This window comes from Microtus oregoni, unplaced genomic scaffold (genome assembly GCF_018167655.1).
Source record: "Microtus oregoni isolate MIOR12 unplaced genomic scaffold, Mior012 000025F_ref0000491, whole genome shotgun sequence".
NCBI classification, from domain to species: domain Eukaryota; kingdom Metazoa; phylum Chordata; class Mammalia; order Rodentia; family Cricetidae; genus Microtus; species Microtus oregoni.
In genome coordinates, this window is record NW_024543084.1 from 34755408 (window position 1) to 34774470 (window position 19063).

Below are 19063 nucleotides of genomic sequence, written 5' to 3' on the forward strand. Positions count from 1 at the left end.
CTCAGTTCATCCTGTGACTGGCATAGCTCATTATCAAATATTGTTTTTCCTAGACCTATAGGCCCTACTCACTCAGAATTTTGTGCCTTCATCAGCCCAAGTTCATGTAACTCAGAAAACACAGCGTCAGATTAGCTTTGTCATGATGATGATGATAATGATAAGGAAGATAAGGAACAAGCGGATATATTTGTTGTGAATTTTATGACTCAGCTTATTTCAAATCTGTATAGAGGATTGTTCAAGAAACATTTGTTTATTGATTATAGCCTAGTATAGGAGGAAAAATGTGTCTGGAATGAGACATCTGACTTTTGGTCTCAGTTCTGCCAGCTGATAGTTTGGATTTGTTCTTCCAACAGAAGTTTAGCTGTGATGTATCCTTAGGTGCTACAGAAGTACATGCAAAATTATTCCATATTCAGGATATGAAGTCGGGCCCCTTTGGCCTGGTCCTGGCATACCTACTCATCCTCCCTAATCCACATATAGAAGTGGAGTGATGGCTACCCTTCTGTGACTTAAGACTTGAGAAATCCGTAGTGATTTACATTTGAAAAGCTCCTCCATTTTTTTTTTTTTTTTTTTTTGATTACAGCTTTACTTTTGTCTTTTGGTGCTACCACTGATTTAAGTTTTCAGCACATAGTGAAATTGAAATAGAAAATAGAAAATCTTGTAATGGTAACTGAAAGTCTGTGGAGGTGTAAGTAATGTGAAAATGTTTCAAATTTGTCAAGCTTGTGTGGGCATGGCAGGGATGTGCGCTTCTATAGATTTATTTTAAAGCCTGTCTTCCAAGAGTCAGGGATGTGGCTCAACAGTCAAGGCTTGCCTAGCCTGCCTAAGCTCTGGGTTCGATTCCTAGTACCATAAGAAAAAAAGCTTCTTATCTTCATTATGGTACTTTGTGCCTGTATTCCCAGCATTTAGGAGCCTGAGACACACTTTGAAGGCTGTGCTGGTCTATGTGCCAGCCTGGGCACATGCATGCGCATGCACACACACACACACACACACACACACTCATATATACACACAGTAGGCAGCGTGTCACTCTCAAATCCACATATATATGTATGTATGTATATATATACATATATATATATACACACATATACAAACACATACAAAAATCTGACTTGTGAAACTTTCAAGTAAATGCTTTAGTCCTGTTGAAAGGTTTTCTATTTAAAATTGAATGAGTTTTCTAAAACTATACTGAGAAGGAAGTAAATATTCTAGACTTAGCCCTGTGATCAGTTTCATTGGCCATGTGATCAATTTCATTTTAAAAAGTGACTTTTTGATTTTTGAGACTTCATTCATGGGTTTCATCTTATATAAAATTTTATTTTTGGTTTGTTTGTTTTGTTGTTCTTTTTTTTTTTTAAAGATGAACTTTTAATTGGGACTGGTTTATAGTCCATGGTCATCATGGTGGGAAGCATGGCGGCACACAGAGAGACATGGTACTGGAGAGTAGTTGAGAGTTCCACATTCAGAGCAGCAAGACAACAGGGAGAGAGGGTGACACTAGACCTGGCTTGAGCATCTGAAATCCCAAAGCCCACCCCCAGTGACACACTTCCTCCAACAAGGCCACACCTGCTTCAACAAGGCCACACTTCCCAGCAGTGGATATGTTTATGTATATAGGAATTATGTAGATAAGAAAAACTTAATTTGTATAGTTCTGAGTATCAAGTCCTTCCTCATAGTAGACAGCTAGTCTACCATTGAATTACATCCTAGCTTGAAAGAACTTTTTAACAAGTATGGGTAAATGTGGATAGGGGGATAACTTAAGTGGCAAAGTTCCTGCTAGGGAAGCCTAAGGGACTAAATTCAGATCCACAGTACTGACATAAAAGCTGGGCAAGGCTGTGCACACCTATTATTCCAGTACTGGGGAGGCTGAGGCAGAAAGATCCTTTGGATTCACTGAGCAACCAATCTAGAACAAATCTGCAGGCGGCGCAGTGAGAGAGCCTACCTACCAAAATAAGTTGCAGAATGATCGAGGAAGGCACGTGACATCAATCTTTTGCCTTCATACATACACAAAAATCATTATGACCAAATTAAGTATAATTTGTTGAGGCAGTGAGAGTATTGGTCTTTCTTTCAAGAATTTCCTTTATGCTCCTATTAATAGGTGACTGCCCAATAATTTCAAAAATAGCTTTTAAGATATTCTTTTTTTTAATGTTTTCTTTATTATTTATTATGTATACAGTATTCTGTCTACATGTACACCTGCAGGCCAGAAGAGGGCATCAGATCTCATTATAGATGGCTGTGAGCCAACATGTGGTTGCTGGGAATTGAACTCAGGACCTTTGGAAGAACAGGCAGTACTCTTAACTGCTGAGCCATCCCTCCAGCCCCATAAGATATTCTTTAAGACATATAAGGAAATGCTTAACATCCTTAACCATCAGAGAAATACAAATCAGAACAACTCTGAGATTCCATCTTATACCTGTAAGAATGGCCAAGATAAAAAACACTGATGACAACTTATGCTGGAGAGGTTGTGGTGTAAAGGGAACACTCCTGCTTTGCTGGTGGGAGTGCAAGCTGGTACAACCCCCTTTGGATAGCAGTATGGGGATTTCTTAGAAAAATTAGGAACCAACCTTAACAAGACCCAGCAATACCACTTTTGGGTATATATCTAATGGATGCTCAATCATTCCACAAAGATATATGCTCAACTATGTTCCTAGCAGCATTGTTTGTCATAGCCAAAACCTTGAAATACCTAAATGCTCCTTGATCGAAGAATGGATAAGAATATTGTGGTACCTTTACACAATGGAGTACTACACAGCAGAAAAAAATGACATCTTGAATTTTGCAGGCAAATGGATGGATCTAGAAAACATCATCTCAACTGAGGTAACGCAGACCCAGAAAGACAAATATAATATGTATTCACTCATAAGTGGATTTTAGACATAAATCAAAGAAACCCCCCCCACCCACACACACACAATTTACAATCCTAGAGAACCTAGACAACAATGAGGACCCTTAGAGAGACATAACTGGATCTAATCTATATGGGAAGTAGGAAAAGACAAGATCTCCTGAGTAAATTGGGAGCCTGGGACCATGGAGAAGGTAGAAGGGGAAGAGAATGAAAGGGAGGGGAGCAGAAAAAAATATAGCTCAATAAAAACAATAATAACAGAAAAAGCTATTCTTGAAATTCATGAATAAGTTGAGAAGGGCATTTGATGCTATTTTCCTTAGTGAAATTGTTTCAATACTTATTGTAACTTCTACTTAATTATTCATACAACTATATTACTTTTTGATCCTTTTAAATCATAGTTTTCTTTGAATTTCATAAGGTAAGGTATTCGACTTGTGGATCCCTGTTTCTTGTGAATTCTGTTCTAAACCTCCAGTGCACTGCCTAAACTTCAAACTCCGATTATACACATATGACTTTTTGTTTTTGTTCTGCATTCTTAAGATCAGAAACTTGGCTTCTGCAAGTTAATTCATCAGTAATTCAGTCTAAGCTTTTGGTGCTTATGCCAAATGATCTTATTTATTTGTTAAAGGTTAAAGCAATAATTGCTGTGTGCTTCACACAACTTATTTCGTTTGATCTCTTCAGAAAAGAGAAAATGAGGACATCACTCTTTTGTTAGAGGAAGAAACTGAATCTCAGAGTCCAATGAAAAATCACAAGAGTATTAAGTGTGAGTTTGAGACCTTGGGTGTAGAAGTGTCCGACTTTGACCCTGAAGGGCTGCTGAGGCTCAGGGTGCCTTGGAGGCTGCTATCTTCAGCACCTCATCTGACTTACACACTCAGTTCTTGGTTTTTGTCTGCTGTTTCCTTCTAGTTCAGATCAGGTAGTGTTTCTCAGGAGTACAGTCAGTTACTTCCCTTTCCATTGCAGTTTGCAGCCTTTTCAAGAGAACCCTGACTCACTCATTATGGTCTTCGTCACCTAGATTGTTTGTACAGATAGGAACTCTCAGTTTGTTAGTAGATATCAAGACCTATGAATTTGTTGACTCAGAAAGAATCACATTAGAGTCATGTATTGAAATTCTAGGAAATATTTCTTCAAGAAAATTGGCACAAGATTCTAGAAATGTCACTATTTACAACCACAGTGTTTCTCAGCAGTTCTTAATTTTGGTTTATTGGTATCTGCCCCAGTTTTTATAGAAATCACTTAAAACTTTTAATATATTCTAAAAATTTTGATGTTATGTAGGACAATTTTAGAATTTATTCTGATTCCCATAGAATTTGAGAGGCCTTTAATATACATTCTTATGTTAACAAAACAGTTTCAAATTATTAGCATATTCCTTCACAGTGAGAGTACTTGGTTGTTATGAGTTCTAGATACTTTAAAAATTTATTTCACATCTTGAAATCAGTATAATTAATAATGTTGGCCATATCAGTTGTGCAACTGTTTAAATACATAGATACTGGTATAATAAAAATTGGAAGTCTAAATATTAGAATTACCACTTTATTCATAGCTCAGTTGTGGTGCCATGTTGTTTGTGATTCTAAGAAATAAAGCTTGTCTGAAAATCAGAGTGCGTAGCTAGCCACTAATTAGCCATAAAGGCTAAGCAGTGGTGGCACCATCTTTAATCCCAGCACTTGGGAGACAGAGGCAGATGGATCTCTGTGAGTTCGAGGCCACCGTGAGATTGATTCAGTGTAAAAGAGAAACAGAACCAGGAGGTGATGGCTCTCCCCTTTAATCCCAGTACTTGAGAGTCAAATGCCTTTAGTGCCAGTGCTAGGGAGGTGGGGACAGGAAAGGATATGGCTGGGAGGAGAGAGGAATATAAGGCAGGAAGAAACAGGAGCTCAGCCCATTCAGTCTGAGGATTCTTGGGGACAGGAACTTGCTCACTTCAGTCAAGTCACTCTATTGGCTGGCTCCCTAATACTTCTCTGATCTTCCAGCATTTGCCCCGATATTGACTCTGGGTTTTTATTATTAAGACCACTACACTCTGTAACAACTACCTGAAATATATACTTACTGAAAGTCTTAATAGTCAAGAACGATTTGTAGTTGGGAGCAACTCACTCTGTGCTACAGCAGTACAGCTAATTCCACTGCCTCTATTTATTTCAGAAGTTTACTGTCTGAGAGCTGGAAAGATGGGTCAAGAGTGTTCTTGCAGAGCACCCAAGTACAGATCACAGGACCTGCTTCAAGCAGCTCTCAACTTCCTGAAACGCTAGCTCAGGGGAACTTCTGGGGTCACCTCAAATGCACAAATACAAACTATAATAGTAAAATTTTCAGCTCACAATATTTATGCTGATTAGAGTCCCAATGACTAGCACCTGATAAAAGTGCACTTGTGTCGAAGTATGGGTTTCAGGCTTTAAGGAAACTACAAAATTTGGGAGAAATTTTAGAAGCATTTCTTTCTGAAATATAAAATTAATAAACTACTTTTACATTAAACATTGTATTAGATTAAAATAACATAATGGTATTATAAATGAATATTTTATATGACTCTTACACATTGTTTATGTGTGTGTTTATTATTTTTATGGGTATGTGTGTATGCTTCTGTGAGATTATGCGCACCAAGTGTGTGCAGGAGCCCATGGAGGCCAAGAGGGCATTGGATCTCCTGGAACTGGAGTTGACAATGGTTGTGAGCTACTGTATTGGTGCTGGGAATTCAACACAGGTTCTCTGCAAGAGAAGTAAGTGCTATTAACTACTGAGCATTCCTCATGACCCTTGAAGACTTTTGGCGGAATCATTTTATGAGACATTGCTCGAGCAGTGGTAGCCAGTTTTATTTAGGACTGCTTGTCAGACACGTGGCTGTATTTACACATGCAGCTGGGGATTTCTGTGTTCACATTCTACCAGCATGTATCATAGTGTCCAGCCCAGTGAGGAGTTAAGGAATTGGAAGCTATTTGTACTATGCATTAGAGATATCTTGGGGCCTTTTATTTCTCTATGAGGATATGAAATCCAGTGTTTTTAGCTGTGTATTCTGTTTCTTGCAGTTGCTGGTGAAGGTAAGGAGCTCAGATATTTCTCTACCTTTGGAGCATCAAGAAACGGGGGGTTCTCCATCAAAGCAGCAAATGAGACCTGTTATTTCTGTGACTTCGGCTTTGAAAGAAGTGGGCCTGGTAAATTTCATAAAATTTAGAGTTCCTCAAAGACTACAGATCAATTTAAGCGAAAATGAATTTAATGGATTACATTGGTTTCTAATGCCTCCTTGTTGTTTCCTAGAGTAAAAAGATTGTCTTCTGGATTTTTTTTTTTTTGGCTTCCTCTGAATTTTGGAACTTTTCTGCCCATAGATTTTTATCTAGGACTCAGTTATAGATAAATATGCCTTGAACACTCTGCTTTTGAAGATTCCCTATATACAGAGCTAATCAATTTCAGATCCAAAGTGTTTGAGAAATAAAGTCATGTTTTTTGCTGATGTGCTTACCCAGGCCAGTACTGATGGCCTCTGTAGTGCTGATGTTCATGCTGTTAAACCGTATCACAACTGTTTTCATAGCATATCTGTCTGTTAGGTTTTGTAACTAATTTAGAGACAGTTCGTGGTATGTGCAGGATATCATATGCTATATGCACTTAACCATTTTAAATATGAGAATTGAGCACCTGTGGATTTTGGCAAGGGAGCAGAGAGATCTTAGAACCAGTGTCTCACAGATGCATGCGTATAGAAAGGGCATTGTGTTGAAATGACTCTCTGATAAACTAGTAAGATGGCTCTGTGGGGAAAGGAGCTTGCCACGATGTCTGGCGATCAGTTTGATCCCTGAGACTGACCCACATGGTAGAAGGAGTGAACAACTCCTACAAGTTTTCTTCTGACTTCCATGTGCATGTAATTGTAGCAGCAGCAGCAGCAACAAACATACACACACACACTAATTAAATGTAGTAAAAACATTTGAAAGCAATATACTGAAAATAATGTGGCAAACAGTTTTGTACCCTAACCCTCATGATTGGCAAATTTTTAAAGAATAATATCTCTTATAGTCCTTAAAGTAAATAACTATAGAAATGAACTCTACACCTATTTGAAATTTTGTAACATGGGAAGTGATGTTCAATGTAATTCATTTTTTTTTACCTTCTACTTCTGTCTCTGTATGCTAGCTATATAGATAATAAAACAAACAAAAATATGCGAACAAGCAAAAGTTTAAACTTGTAAGTGTGCACCAGGTTACCTGTCTAAAAAGACCGTTCTGGATGAAAGGAATGGCTCCGAATGTGGAGTGACTCCCTGGGTTAAACTGCTCTGAACACAGTCTGCTGAGTCCTACAACCTAGGAACCTCTGTTTTCCTTTCCCAGTAGCTACTGTCTGTGACTTGTATTTGTTGAAATTCTTTAGATGTTTTTCATACTGCAGAGATTATTGGTTACTACAGAGATTTTCTGCAGCCTTTGTGCTTATCTTGAAAATAAGGCAGAGTATAACGCTCTATGTCCCTGTTCAGAGCTTCCTGTAAGAATCTGTTCTCCCAGTAGGTTTTATCTCTTTCTGATAATGACTTTGCATGTGCCGCATTGTTTACAACTTTAGATTCCTTGTGTGGTTTCCTTCCTGGTACCCAGTTTCACATCTCCAGTACCTGTCATCTCTGACTGCTTTCCTGGGTAAAATCCTCCTTGTCTCATTTACATGTGTTACTGTAATTCTGATCACTATGCTCTTATGTTTTTCAAGTCTTAGAAATCTGTGGTAATCATGTGACTAAATCGTTTTTCTTATTGTTGTGTTTATAGAAACTGCTCATTTAAAACTTTGAAGATTATTTAGTCACACTGTTATAGCCTTCATAATAACTAATCTTTTTCTTTTAATATATTCTTAAATATTAAGTTTTTAAGAATATCTTTATACTAATCAGAAGAAAAGTTAAGAATCTGTTTTTACTTAACTTCTTTCCATAGATAAAAAAGCTACTTGTTAATTGTGTTTAATGCTTTGTCTTAATGTGTATGTGTATGTAACAAATTTGCTTTCAAAATAACACAGCTTCTCCTGAATTCCTTTATCTACCAACACAATCCCTGGGACTAAGACTTTAGCTCAGGTGCTAAAACACTTGCATGAGGCATTCAGTCTCCAGGATCTTTTTTTTTTTTTTTTTTTGGTTTTTCTAGACAGGGTTTCTCTGTGGTTTTGGAGCCTGTCCTGGAACTAGCTCATTTTAAGACGTAATTATTTTATGCATTTGGGTGTTTTGCCTGCAGGTATCTCTGTGCACAGTGTGTATGCCTGGTGCCCCAAGAGGCCTGAAGAGGGTGTTAAGTTCTTTAGAATTGGAGTAACAGTTGGTTGTGAGCCACCTTGTGGGTTCTGGGAATCATACCCAGGTCCTCTGCAGGAGTAGCAAATACTCTTAACCACTGATCCATATCTCTAGTCTGAAGAACCATATTTTTTTAAAAGCAAAACATGACAACCCTTTTCCTAACTCTAATAAACAAAGTATATGAATTTCTTTTCATGCCTGTCATTGACTTTAAATTATCAAAAGTTAGATACCAAAGAAGACAGAGATAATTGTTAGCAGTCACCCACAAACATGACAAATAACTGAGAATTCACACACACACACACACACACACACACACACACACACACACAAACACACATTTAACTTATTAACTGATTGATAATGTTTAAATGTTCATCATTATTTATAATGACAGAAGCCGTGTTAACATTTCACAGCAATGAGAAAAGTTCACAGGGGTTAAATTTCAGTTAAATGAAAAACTGAAAGTAACAAAAATATCAACTGTTTCAGAGTCCTAAAATGGTTTTCTCTTACTCTTCAACCGTCTTGTGTTTAAAGGATGGAAATTTAACTGAAACCCAAGAAACTTCAGAAGAAATGCAAAAGAGCAGCAATGCTGTTTCAGTAAGTACAGTTTTCAGAGACTCTGTCAGGCTCTTATTTAATGATATGCTCACTAAAGTGTAACTATTTCAGAGCAAGCGAGAAATACTGCGTAGGCTAAATGAGAATCTTAAAGCTCAGGAAGATGAAAAGGAGAATCACCATCACTCAGATTCTTGTGAGGTCGCTGGCCACAAGGATGCCAAGGAGTATGAGAAAGAAAATGCCATTTCCTCTGATCGCAAGAAGTGGGAGGTCGGAGGTCAGCTTGTGATTCCTCTGGATGAAGTGACACATCCTTCTCTGCCTCTGAAAGTATGTATGAACATGTCCATGTCCTGTCTTGGGTTAGCACTCACGTAAACTTGTGTCCTGGCCATCCTAAGGAACCAGCATGTGGATGGGTTAAGAGAGGTAGAAGAAGTCTGTGCAACTCCCTCATGGGCATATGAAGTATCTTTCAGTACAATATAAAGACATGAAAAGTGGTTTGGTTTTTACAGTAGCAAAAATTCTTCTGTAAGAGTGTAGTGAGAGTCGAACTAAAGAAATGTATTTAAATTGTACTGTTTGAACCCTTTACACCATGTCAACCTGTTACATTCTTTGTTCTTGTTGTAGTGAAAGGGGTTCCTGGTGGGTGACACAGTGTCTCAGTATGTATCCAGCACTGTCCTTGAACTCATGGTCTTCTTTTCTCTGTCTTCTCAGTGCTTAAGTTACAGATATGTGTTTCCCAGCTTCCCCACTTTTGGTTTTATGAGATAATCACTCATTGTATAAATACCAAGCTGGTCTTGAATTCATAATCCTCTTGCCTCTGCCCTCTGAATGCCCAACTCTACCAGTAGTTTCTAATGAAACGAAGAGCAGTGAAAGCTCAGAAGAGCCCCTTAGACCTTAGGAGGAGTTCAGGAGGTTTAACTAGAAAGAATTCCTAAGCACCCACTGTGTTCTCACAGGAATCACGGCCTTCATTGTCTCCTTACCATCTTCCCACAGGAATCTTGGCCTTCATTGTCTCCTTACCATCTTGTCACAGGAATCACGGCCTTCATTGTCTCCTTACTGTCTTCCCACAGGAATCACGGCCTTCATTGTCTCCTTACCATCTTCCCACAGGAAACATGGCCTTCATTTTGTTCCCCTGTACATGCATGACTTTTTTGGTGTGATTGCTATGACATTTTATCTCTTTATTTTTCAGAAATTTGGTATGATTTTATGTGTATGGGTGTTTTGCCCACATGTGTGTCTGTGCACCATGTGCATGCTTTGTGCCACAGAAACCCGAAGATGTCAAATCCCCTAGAACAGGGTACCATTGTGAACTGCCATGTGTGTGCTCTTCTGCTGAACTACCTCTCCAGCCTATCGATTATTATTCCTCGTTATGTCTAGTTTTGAATAGTATGATTGTGAAGTATCTTAGTGTACTTTTCTTCCTGTTTCCTCTCCTTGGACTTAGGAAATTCTTCAATATATAGACTTAAATCTTTTGTCAAATTTGGAAAACTTCACCAAACATTAGTTTTTATTTGACATAATTTCTTTATTGATTCTTTGGAAGTTTCAAGTCATGAAACTTAATTCTACTCACCTCCCAGTCCCCCCATATCTTCCCCTCACCCCTGCAGTACCCCCCCAAAGAAAAACATTTTTAAAAATCAAAATAAAACAAGCAAACGTAAACAAAATAAAACAAAACAAAAAACCCTCTTCACTCCCCCATCATTCCCACCTCTCTAGCACCCCTTTATTCATTCTGGTGGCGTTAGGATCTGCAGGTGTCACCCGGTTACCCTTTTGTCCAGTCAACTTTCCTAGCAGATGTGCATTGCAAGAGTCATTGGTCTGATCCACTGGATTCTCACTGAAGCTCCTCTGGGATCCTGTAGATATCCCACAGGACCAGTCCTTTCATGAGTGCCGGCAGGTCCCAGATGGAGTAGATGTTAGGGTGGGTCAGTCTACTAGGGCCTCTCCCGTCAGGTGAGGGGGCAGAGCCAGCTCCCCTATGCCCAGGCCATCAGGCCCAGTTCTTCCTCGTGGGTGGGGCTAACTCTTTCTTAAGTGTCCAAACATTTTTTAAATATTCTTTCTCCTTTCCAGTTTCAGGCTAATAAAGAGACCCTGTTTCTAAACAACAGCAACAACACACCAAATTGGATAGCAGTACGTGAGAAGCAGTAGCCAAGGCTGTCCTTGGGTTTCACATGCAGTGCACACACGCACACTAACATGCACATGCAGAAGGGTTAGGGATATATAGAACAGAAGAAGAATATGGTTTAGCTCAAAAGGATAAGCAGAATATTTCTGAAAGATAGATGAAAAATTGAGGACTATATTTTATCAATGTTTATCCTAGGAGAGGCATTGTGAGCTTGAGGAAATTAGTGTCATAACTATACCAAAGGAATAAAATCCATTTTAAAGGTAAATGGAAGGCAAGGAAGTACAAAAAATATATCTGTTTTATAGAAAGTAAAATGGAAAGGGTGGATGGTGTTACTAGATAGGGATGTAAAGACATTGTAACCTAAAGAGATTTGAAATTAAATTTTAGTTTTGTTTTGTTTCTCGAGACAGGGTTTCTCTGTATAACAGCCCTATATGTCCTGGAACTAGCTCTTTTAGACCAGGCTAGGCTGGCCTCGAACTCACAGAAATCCACCTGCCTCTGCCTCCCGAGTACTGGGATTAAAGGCTATGTCATCATCACCTGCCTTGAAATTAATTTTCACCAATTATGAGGAAAAAATCTATCATGTCACTCTGCTGTCTTCAAGCTGTTGATTTCCATTACAGCTAGAATACAGCCCACAGCCCTTCATGATCGGGGACTCGGCTCACCCTCTTAGTTCTTCATGGCACTGTGTCCGTTTCCTTTGCCCCTCACTGTGAATGGCTCACCTCTTCGATGTGCCGCACTCTTTGTCTCCACAACTCCTCAGGATTTTTAGATGATACTTACTCCCTGCTGTCTGATTCTGAGAGCTCTCTTCATAACTTACTTTTAAAGACATGTTTGTTTTTTATTCTAATTCTTCTCCTGTCCTTGCTTACCTTACTTTTTCTTATCAGTGAACAAAACTACTCAGTCACGGAAGACCTTCATATTGGTAAATTCAACAGCCTGATTTTATAGTTCTCTGTATAATCAGATACATATGTCTTTTTCTTCCCTTAATGAATAATAAACCTCATTCATTTAAGTTTTTATTTAGAATTTAAAGTAATGAGTTTTTTGTGGGAGTTTCATAATTTATTTTCATTGATAATCAGATGTTTTTTTTTTCCCTTAAGTATGTTGTTTCCTTTTAACATATAAGCTTTTTAGCTAAGCTTGTCTGACATGTACCACATGTTCTGGGCTTTCTGTGTGTGTGTCACTCAAATTTTATACAGGAAAATAGTTAATAAATAAATAAAAGGACACACAACTCCTGTTGTGAAACGTCTGAGGTGGGAGACTATAGCCGACTTGGCTTCTGGAGCAGAGGTTCTCAACCTGTGGTTCTCAGCCTGTGGTTCTGAAGCAGAAGTTCTCAACCTGTGGTTCTGGAGCAGAGGTTCTCAATCTGTGGTTCGAGGCCCCTTTGTGGCCTTGAGAAAACACAGATACTTACATTATGATTCAAAATTACATTTATGAATTAGCAACAAAAATAATTTTATGATTTGGGGTCACCACACCATGAGGTACTGTATGAAAAGGCTCCACGCAGCATTAGGAAGGTTGAGAAGCACTGCTCTGGAGTAATAATAGACCACTGCCACTGTGTAAGGTCAGTAGCGGGCCAGGGTGAGAAATACATAAGCTTCCTGGAAAGGGTTATATAGACCTGTCTGGCATGGAACTCATTGAGTTCCTGCTTCAGAACTTCTAAGTCCTAGGGTTCCAGGTGTATATATCACCATGCTCAGCTTCTCTTATTTCTTAAGAATCTGGGAAGACTGATCACAAATAAACCAAAAACACAAGAACTGGGTGATCAGTTCTGCTTCTTCTTTAGGCCTGGAACAGTACTTTCCTAAAACATGAAGGGCAATCCTTCCTGTTACCAGGTACTTGCTGACATTAGCTTGTTTATCTTTCTGAGTACATTCAGATATATGTGCTTATCCATGTTTGTGTGTATATATAGATTAAATAAAGATATATTTATTTAATGTATACACGTGTATGTCTATACACATATATGCACATATATCCATATATGTGTGAAGGGGCGTGTTCATATATAATTCTCCCTTTCTATTGCCTTATTGGTTATATGCAGTTTTATTTGCATTGTTCTAGATTTTATTTTTAAGTGTATTTTATGGACCTTTACTACTACTACATTAAAATTCTCTTTATGTTTGTATATCTCATTGTGTTATATCTAAATTCCTAGAATTTCATTATGAGAAATTTCAAACATGTAGAAGAATTTAATAATTTTGCAGTAGGTGTTATAATCATCCATTTACCTCCTACCATTAGTGCTGTCCATTGTATCTATCCTGTACTCATCAGTCTTATTTCTGACATAACTCAGAGTCAACCGCAGACATTGGTATACTTTCCTGTGCTTCACAGCATAGAGTCACCGTCAGGATTCAGTATTTATTTAGTTTTTCACCTTTTATGTTATTTTATGGATTATGATTTGTACATTTGCTGAGTTCCAGCAAATGCGTGGACGTATTTAACATTAATTACTAATAATAGATAGCACATTACCATCACCCCAAGAAGTGTCACAGCCCTTCCTCAATCAGACTTTGACTTTTGTCTCCCAGAGACACTTTGTCTGAAATTTCCCCACCTTATATTAGTTATTCTGTTTCTAGAATGCCATGAAGCCAGCCATGTAAGTTTTGTGTTCTCTTGTTTCTGGCTTCTTTGACATATGCTTTTTGAGAGGCATCTGTATTGTGAGCTTTAATTTTTTTTCTTTTAAAGATTTTTTCATTTTGTTTTGGTTTTGGTTTTTGGTTTTTTGAGTCAGGGTTTCTCTGTAGCTTTGGGGCTTGTTCTGGACCTAGCTCTTATAGACTAGGCTGGCCTTGAACTTACAGAGATCCACCTGTGCCTGCCTACTGAGTGCTGGGATTAAAGGTGTGTGCCAACCAACTCTTTTAAAGAATGTTTTATTGGTATAGTCATTTTTATATTCTTTTGCTCAATGTTAGATTGAGATATCTATCCCTTTCCCGCATTCAAACTGTTTATACATTTACATTTAGTGTGTGTTTGCTTTTTCAGTCCACTCCTAACACCTAATACTTTTATACTATTTGCATTCTACACAATTTAACTGTACCACCTTGCTTTATCTGTGATTTTTTCTCTATTTCCTCTTGCTTTCTTAGAGTTCATTACTCTGATAACTCACTATTTGATTTAGAGTCCACAGTATATACTTTTATGAACTCTATTTTCAAATGACTTCAGTGCTTAACCTATATATAGCAAGCAGCATTATAACAGTCTTGCACTTTCTTCCTTCCTACCTTTGTGCTAGGATTGGGATGGGTGAGGTAATTGCTTTGCTTATATTTTTGCTATAAAATTCATAATCTAGTTATTAGTTCTTAGGGACACGTAAGCAGTAAGTGAAATGGTCCTATGTGTCTGCTTTGTGTTTACATTTTTAGTGCTCTCTACCGTCTGGCTCTGTTTCCTCTGCGTGTTGGCTTCCCTTTAAGAATTGCTATGCTTTAATATCACTAATGATCGGTTCCTTTGATGTGGGAGTGATTTCTTATTAATAAAGAAACTGCCTAGACCCATTTGATAGGCCAACCCTTAGGTAGGCGGAGTAAACAGAATGGAATGCTGGGAGAAAGAAGCTGAGTCGGGGAGTCGCCATGATTCTCCCACTCCAGACAGACGCAGGTTAAGATCATTCCTGGTAAGCCAGCTCGTGGGCTACACAGATTAATAGAAATGGGTTAGATCAATATGTAAAAGCTAGCCAATAAGAAACTGAAACTAATGGGTCAGGCAGTGTTTAAAAGAATACAGTTTCCGTGTAATTATTTCGGGTAAAGCTAGCCGGGTGGCGGGACACAGCCTGCCGCTCCGTATTTCAACAGAGTGGCTCCCAACGTGCTAATGAACTGCACGTAAAACCTGAGAGGGCTTAAAAAGGAGAGAAAGAGAATTTAAGACAGCTTTTTGCTGTTTGTGGGTTGCGTGCCGCAAAGAAATTGTCCTGACTCAGCAGCAGGAAAAAACTGGCTGTTTTAAAATGCCGGCTTTCTGGGCTGTGCCGCCATTGCGATCTCTGTCTGGCTCCTGTGGGAGACAGAGCTTTTAAATGGAGCATTTGGAGTAAACCTCTACGGCTTGCTTAATGGCAATGTGGACTGCTGTGTGCCTGGAACTGTGTGTGGCTCAGGGGCACCAAATGGCTCTGAGGCAGGAGCGGCTTGGCTCAGCTCTGCCATGCTGAACTGTGCTGGTCTCAGGCAGAGACTACCGTAATTACCATAAAAACAGCGCATTTAGGGTTTCAACTGGGCAGGACACAGGCGGTACCGTATTACCTGTACATGGTGCAACTTAAGTTTTTAAGAACTGCTTAACATTTTAAGAAATGCTCCTGGATAGTAAAAAAATGTTAGAGATTCACAATAAAACAGATTCAGACATAAAATACCACACTGTTGGATGAATGTACGTAGGCTTGAGAGAGAGAAGAAAAAGAATATAGAGAATAAAGTTAATGGTTTAAAAAAAATGGTAAAGTCTTTAAAGAGACAGAGTATAGATAGTTAAGAGATTAAAACAAATAAAGAAAAATAAGCCACGTAAAAATGCAAAATTCACAGAGAGTCTGGATTATGTACATTGTGCTTTCTTTAAAATTTTTGACTGTAAAGGAGCTAAGTACAGAGAGACATTTCATTACATGGGCTGCTAAGCTAAACCAGAATGGATATAAGGGTATTACAATTTCAAAATTTGGGTTTAAGAATATGATGCTTTGGAGAGGTTCTTCTTTTGTTTTCACAGAGGACCAAACCCTGTGGATTTCTTCTATTACAATTTGGTATGATAGACCACGCCCTCCTGAAAGGTTGTTGTGAACATCTTCAGAAAATTGCTTCGCTCAACTGCCAACTGAGATGAAACTAGCACACAGGTTATACCATGAAAGACCTAATTAACGACGCCCCCATTCAGCAGGAAGCAGTTTGGAGAGAAAAAACTGCGCCCATGTTCCCAAAATATTGTTTGTAAATGTTCTTTTACATTTAAAGGGGGAAATGATATAGGTATGAGTAATTTGCATTGGTGTGGATTTTACAGTCAATTTTGTTATATGTATATGTATTTCTGATCTTGATTAAGGTATTGTGATTGTGTAGTTCATTTAAAAATGTAATGTATAATTAAGAAATATAGGTTAATGGTTAATCATCAATAATAGTCAATCTTGTAGTCATGTTAGTTAGATTTTCTAGATATATAGAGATACATTTCAGTTAGATAGACATTCTTCATATCTTTAAAAGACTGCAGAATATGGCATTTAATGTTTTAATAACTTAGGACTTTTCATGACAATGAGACATATCTGCTCCTGGTGGCACCAATCTACTTAGAGAGGAAGATGGGCATCGAAGAAGTTCCTTATGGAGTTGGATAGCCATTTGGGCAAGAAACTGCTCTTGCCTGGACTGTTGCATAAAATGGACACAGAGAACCCGCAGAGAGAGGACTGCTGAACTTGCCTAAAGGTGAGACGGTCTTTTGGGGTTCATGACTCATGAAAGAGTCTGCGAGACATTCTGCAGGACACAGCAGATAGTGACTGAACTGTCTTTGAAATTTCCTGCTTCATGGAAATGTCTGCTGGATACTATGGGCCTGAAGGCTGAAGATGGATGCCCCAAGCATACAAAAGAACTTTGGGTGACTATCCAGGCAGCAAGATGTCTCTGTCATTTCTAGAGTTTTCTTATTTCTTGTTTACTTAGGTTCTTATTACTTGTTTACTTATATCCTTCTGGAGTCTTTGATGGAGTTGAAGAATGAATAGATAGTTATTGTTTTCCTTAGTTATGATAAAAGATAAAATAGATATAAATATTGTAACTGTAATTCTTGCTTGATAACTGTTTTGCTATATGTAATTTTACTATGTTAAAGTTAAAGCCTTTCTTTTTTGTTTAAACAGAAAAAGGGGAAATGATGTGGGAGTGATTTCTTATTAATAAAGAAACTGCCTAGACCCATTTGATAGGCCAACCCTTAGGTAGGCGGAGTAAACAGAATGGAATGCTGGGAGAAAGAAGCTGAGTCGGGGAGTCGCCATGATTCTCCCACTCCAGACAGACGCAGGTTAAGATCATTCCTGGTAAGCCAGCTCGTGGGCTACACAGATTAATAGAAATGGGTTAGATCAATATGTAAAAGCTAGCCAATAAGAAACTGAAACTAATGGGTCAGGCAGTGTTTAAAAGAATACAGTTTCCGTGTAATTATTTCGGGTAAAGCTAGCTGGGTGGCGGGACACAGCCCGCCGATCCGTACTTCAACATTCCTTCAACTTGTATATGTCTGCAAAAGTTTACTATGCCTGCCTTCACAAATATTTGTTAAGAGCTATGGAATTAGCTGATACTTTTTTCTATTCTACTTTAACAATATTTCTCCACTGCTTGCAGCGGGAAGTCTTCTGTAACAGTCAGTCTCAGCGGTTCCTCTGGATGTCATTGTCCTCTGGCTGCTGCTCTGGCTTTTTCTCAAAGCCCTGGTTTCAGTGAGCTTGGTGGTGACACTCCTTGTTATCACATCCTTTTGCTAGTGTTCTTGGACTTGTGAGTCATAACTGTCACTTGTATTGGAAAATTCTTTGCCATTATTTTTTCCTGTGTTCTTTTGGACTTCTCTCCTACAAGTCCAGCACCAATCTTTTTTCCCCTCCTCCTTTTGGTAGAGGAGGTTCTAGTCCAGAGTCTCTTCATGCTGGGCAAGTACTCTGCAACTGAGCTGCACACCAGCCCAGCTTCCCTTATTTTGTCCCTCCCATGGTCAGTCTTCTTTAGTTGAACCCAAGGGAGCCCAGCTATAATAATCACTACAAATGTCCTTCCCCAGTGAGTAATCTCATCATCTCTGTCATTTGGACATTGGTTTTGGTTGGTAGACCATATTATACTTGATTATTTTTGCTTAGGGACAAAACACTGAATTATAATTTGTGGAAGTTTATGTAGTTTTTATATTTCTATAACTACTCTTGACCTTTGTTCTGGGATACAGTTTGGTTAGTTATGAGTATCTTGATCCTTTTAGGCCTTCTTCTTAAGTTCTGTGAAGTGGAATCAAGCAGTGTTTAGTTTATGGTTAATCTTCCCCTTTTACTGAGTCCACAACCTTTCTGAACAATCTGCCTAATGGCTTGTGAACTACAGGCTGGTGGAGATAGGAACTGGTTCTGGTCTTTGTAAACTCCAGGTCTTCCTCCTTCACTTCTGTTGGGTGCTCTCCTCTCGAGACTGCAGTCGTTTCCTTGCATGTGCTGTGCAGACTGGTGCTCAAGTAGTGACGTGCGCAGCTTTGTGAGACCTGACTTCTCTCTGTACGTCAGATGCGAGCCATTTTCTTCCCGCAGACTCAGGTTCCATCTCTTCAGCTCAGACTGGCTACAAATCCTGCCAGTTTTTCTCCCCATGGTTTTTTTAAGTGGGCATTCCATTTCCATTGTTCCAGAAATTTTCTTTTCTGTTGTATTTCTTGACCCTTCTTATCAGATACCAAGTAACCTTAAGTTCCAAGTCTTTTTCCTGTTGTTTCTTTTAATCTATACTGTTTTAACCACTTTTTTTTTTTTTTTTTTTGGCCAGTGATTCTAGATTTTGGTAGCTCTGTAACAAAGGTTTTTCAGCATTAGTGCTTGAAACCCTAAGCACTGGGCTTGGTGTTTTTGCAGAAATATTGTTTCCAGATTTAAAGCTTATAACAACCTTTTCAAATTAAAAATTTATTATAACGAACTTGTAAATAAAAAACATCACATAGAAAAATTAGCCAGGCCCAAACTCTATACATCTCAACTAACTTCTTTAGAACAGCCATTCTAAAATTGGGGAACTTCACATTGGATCTTACGCTCCACTTATCAGCT

At 38.5% G+C, this 19063-nt stretch overlaps 1 protein-coding gene across 1 annotated transcript in view; it reads left to right on the forward strand.

Moving 5' to 3' along the window:
* LOC121462842 (serine/threonine-protein kinase Nek1-like) overlaps positions 1-19063 on the forward strand; it is a 152148-nt gene that overhangs the window by 54064 nt on the left and 79021 nt on the right. The window contains 4 exon segments of the mRNA XM_041674803.1: positions 6043-6171; positions 8886-8951; positions 9024-9216; positions 9219-9245. Of these exon segments, the coding sequence (XP_041530737.1) occupies positions 6043-6171; positions 8886-8951; positions 9024-9216; positions 9219-9245 (415 nt within the window).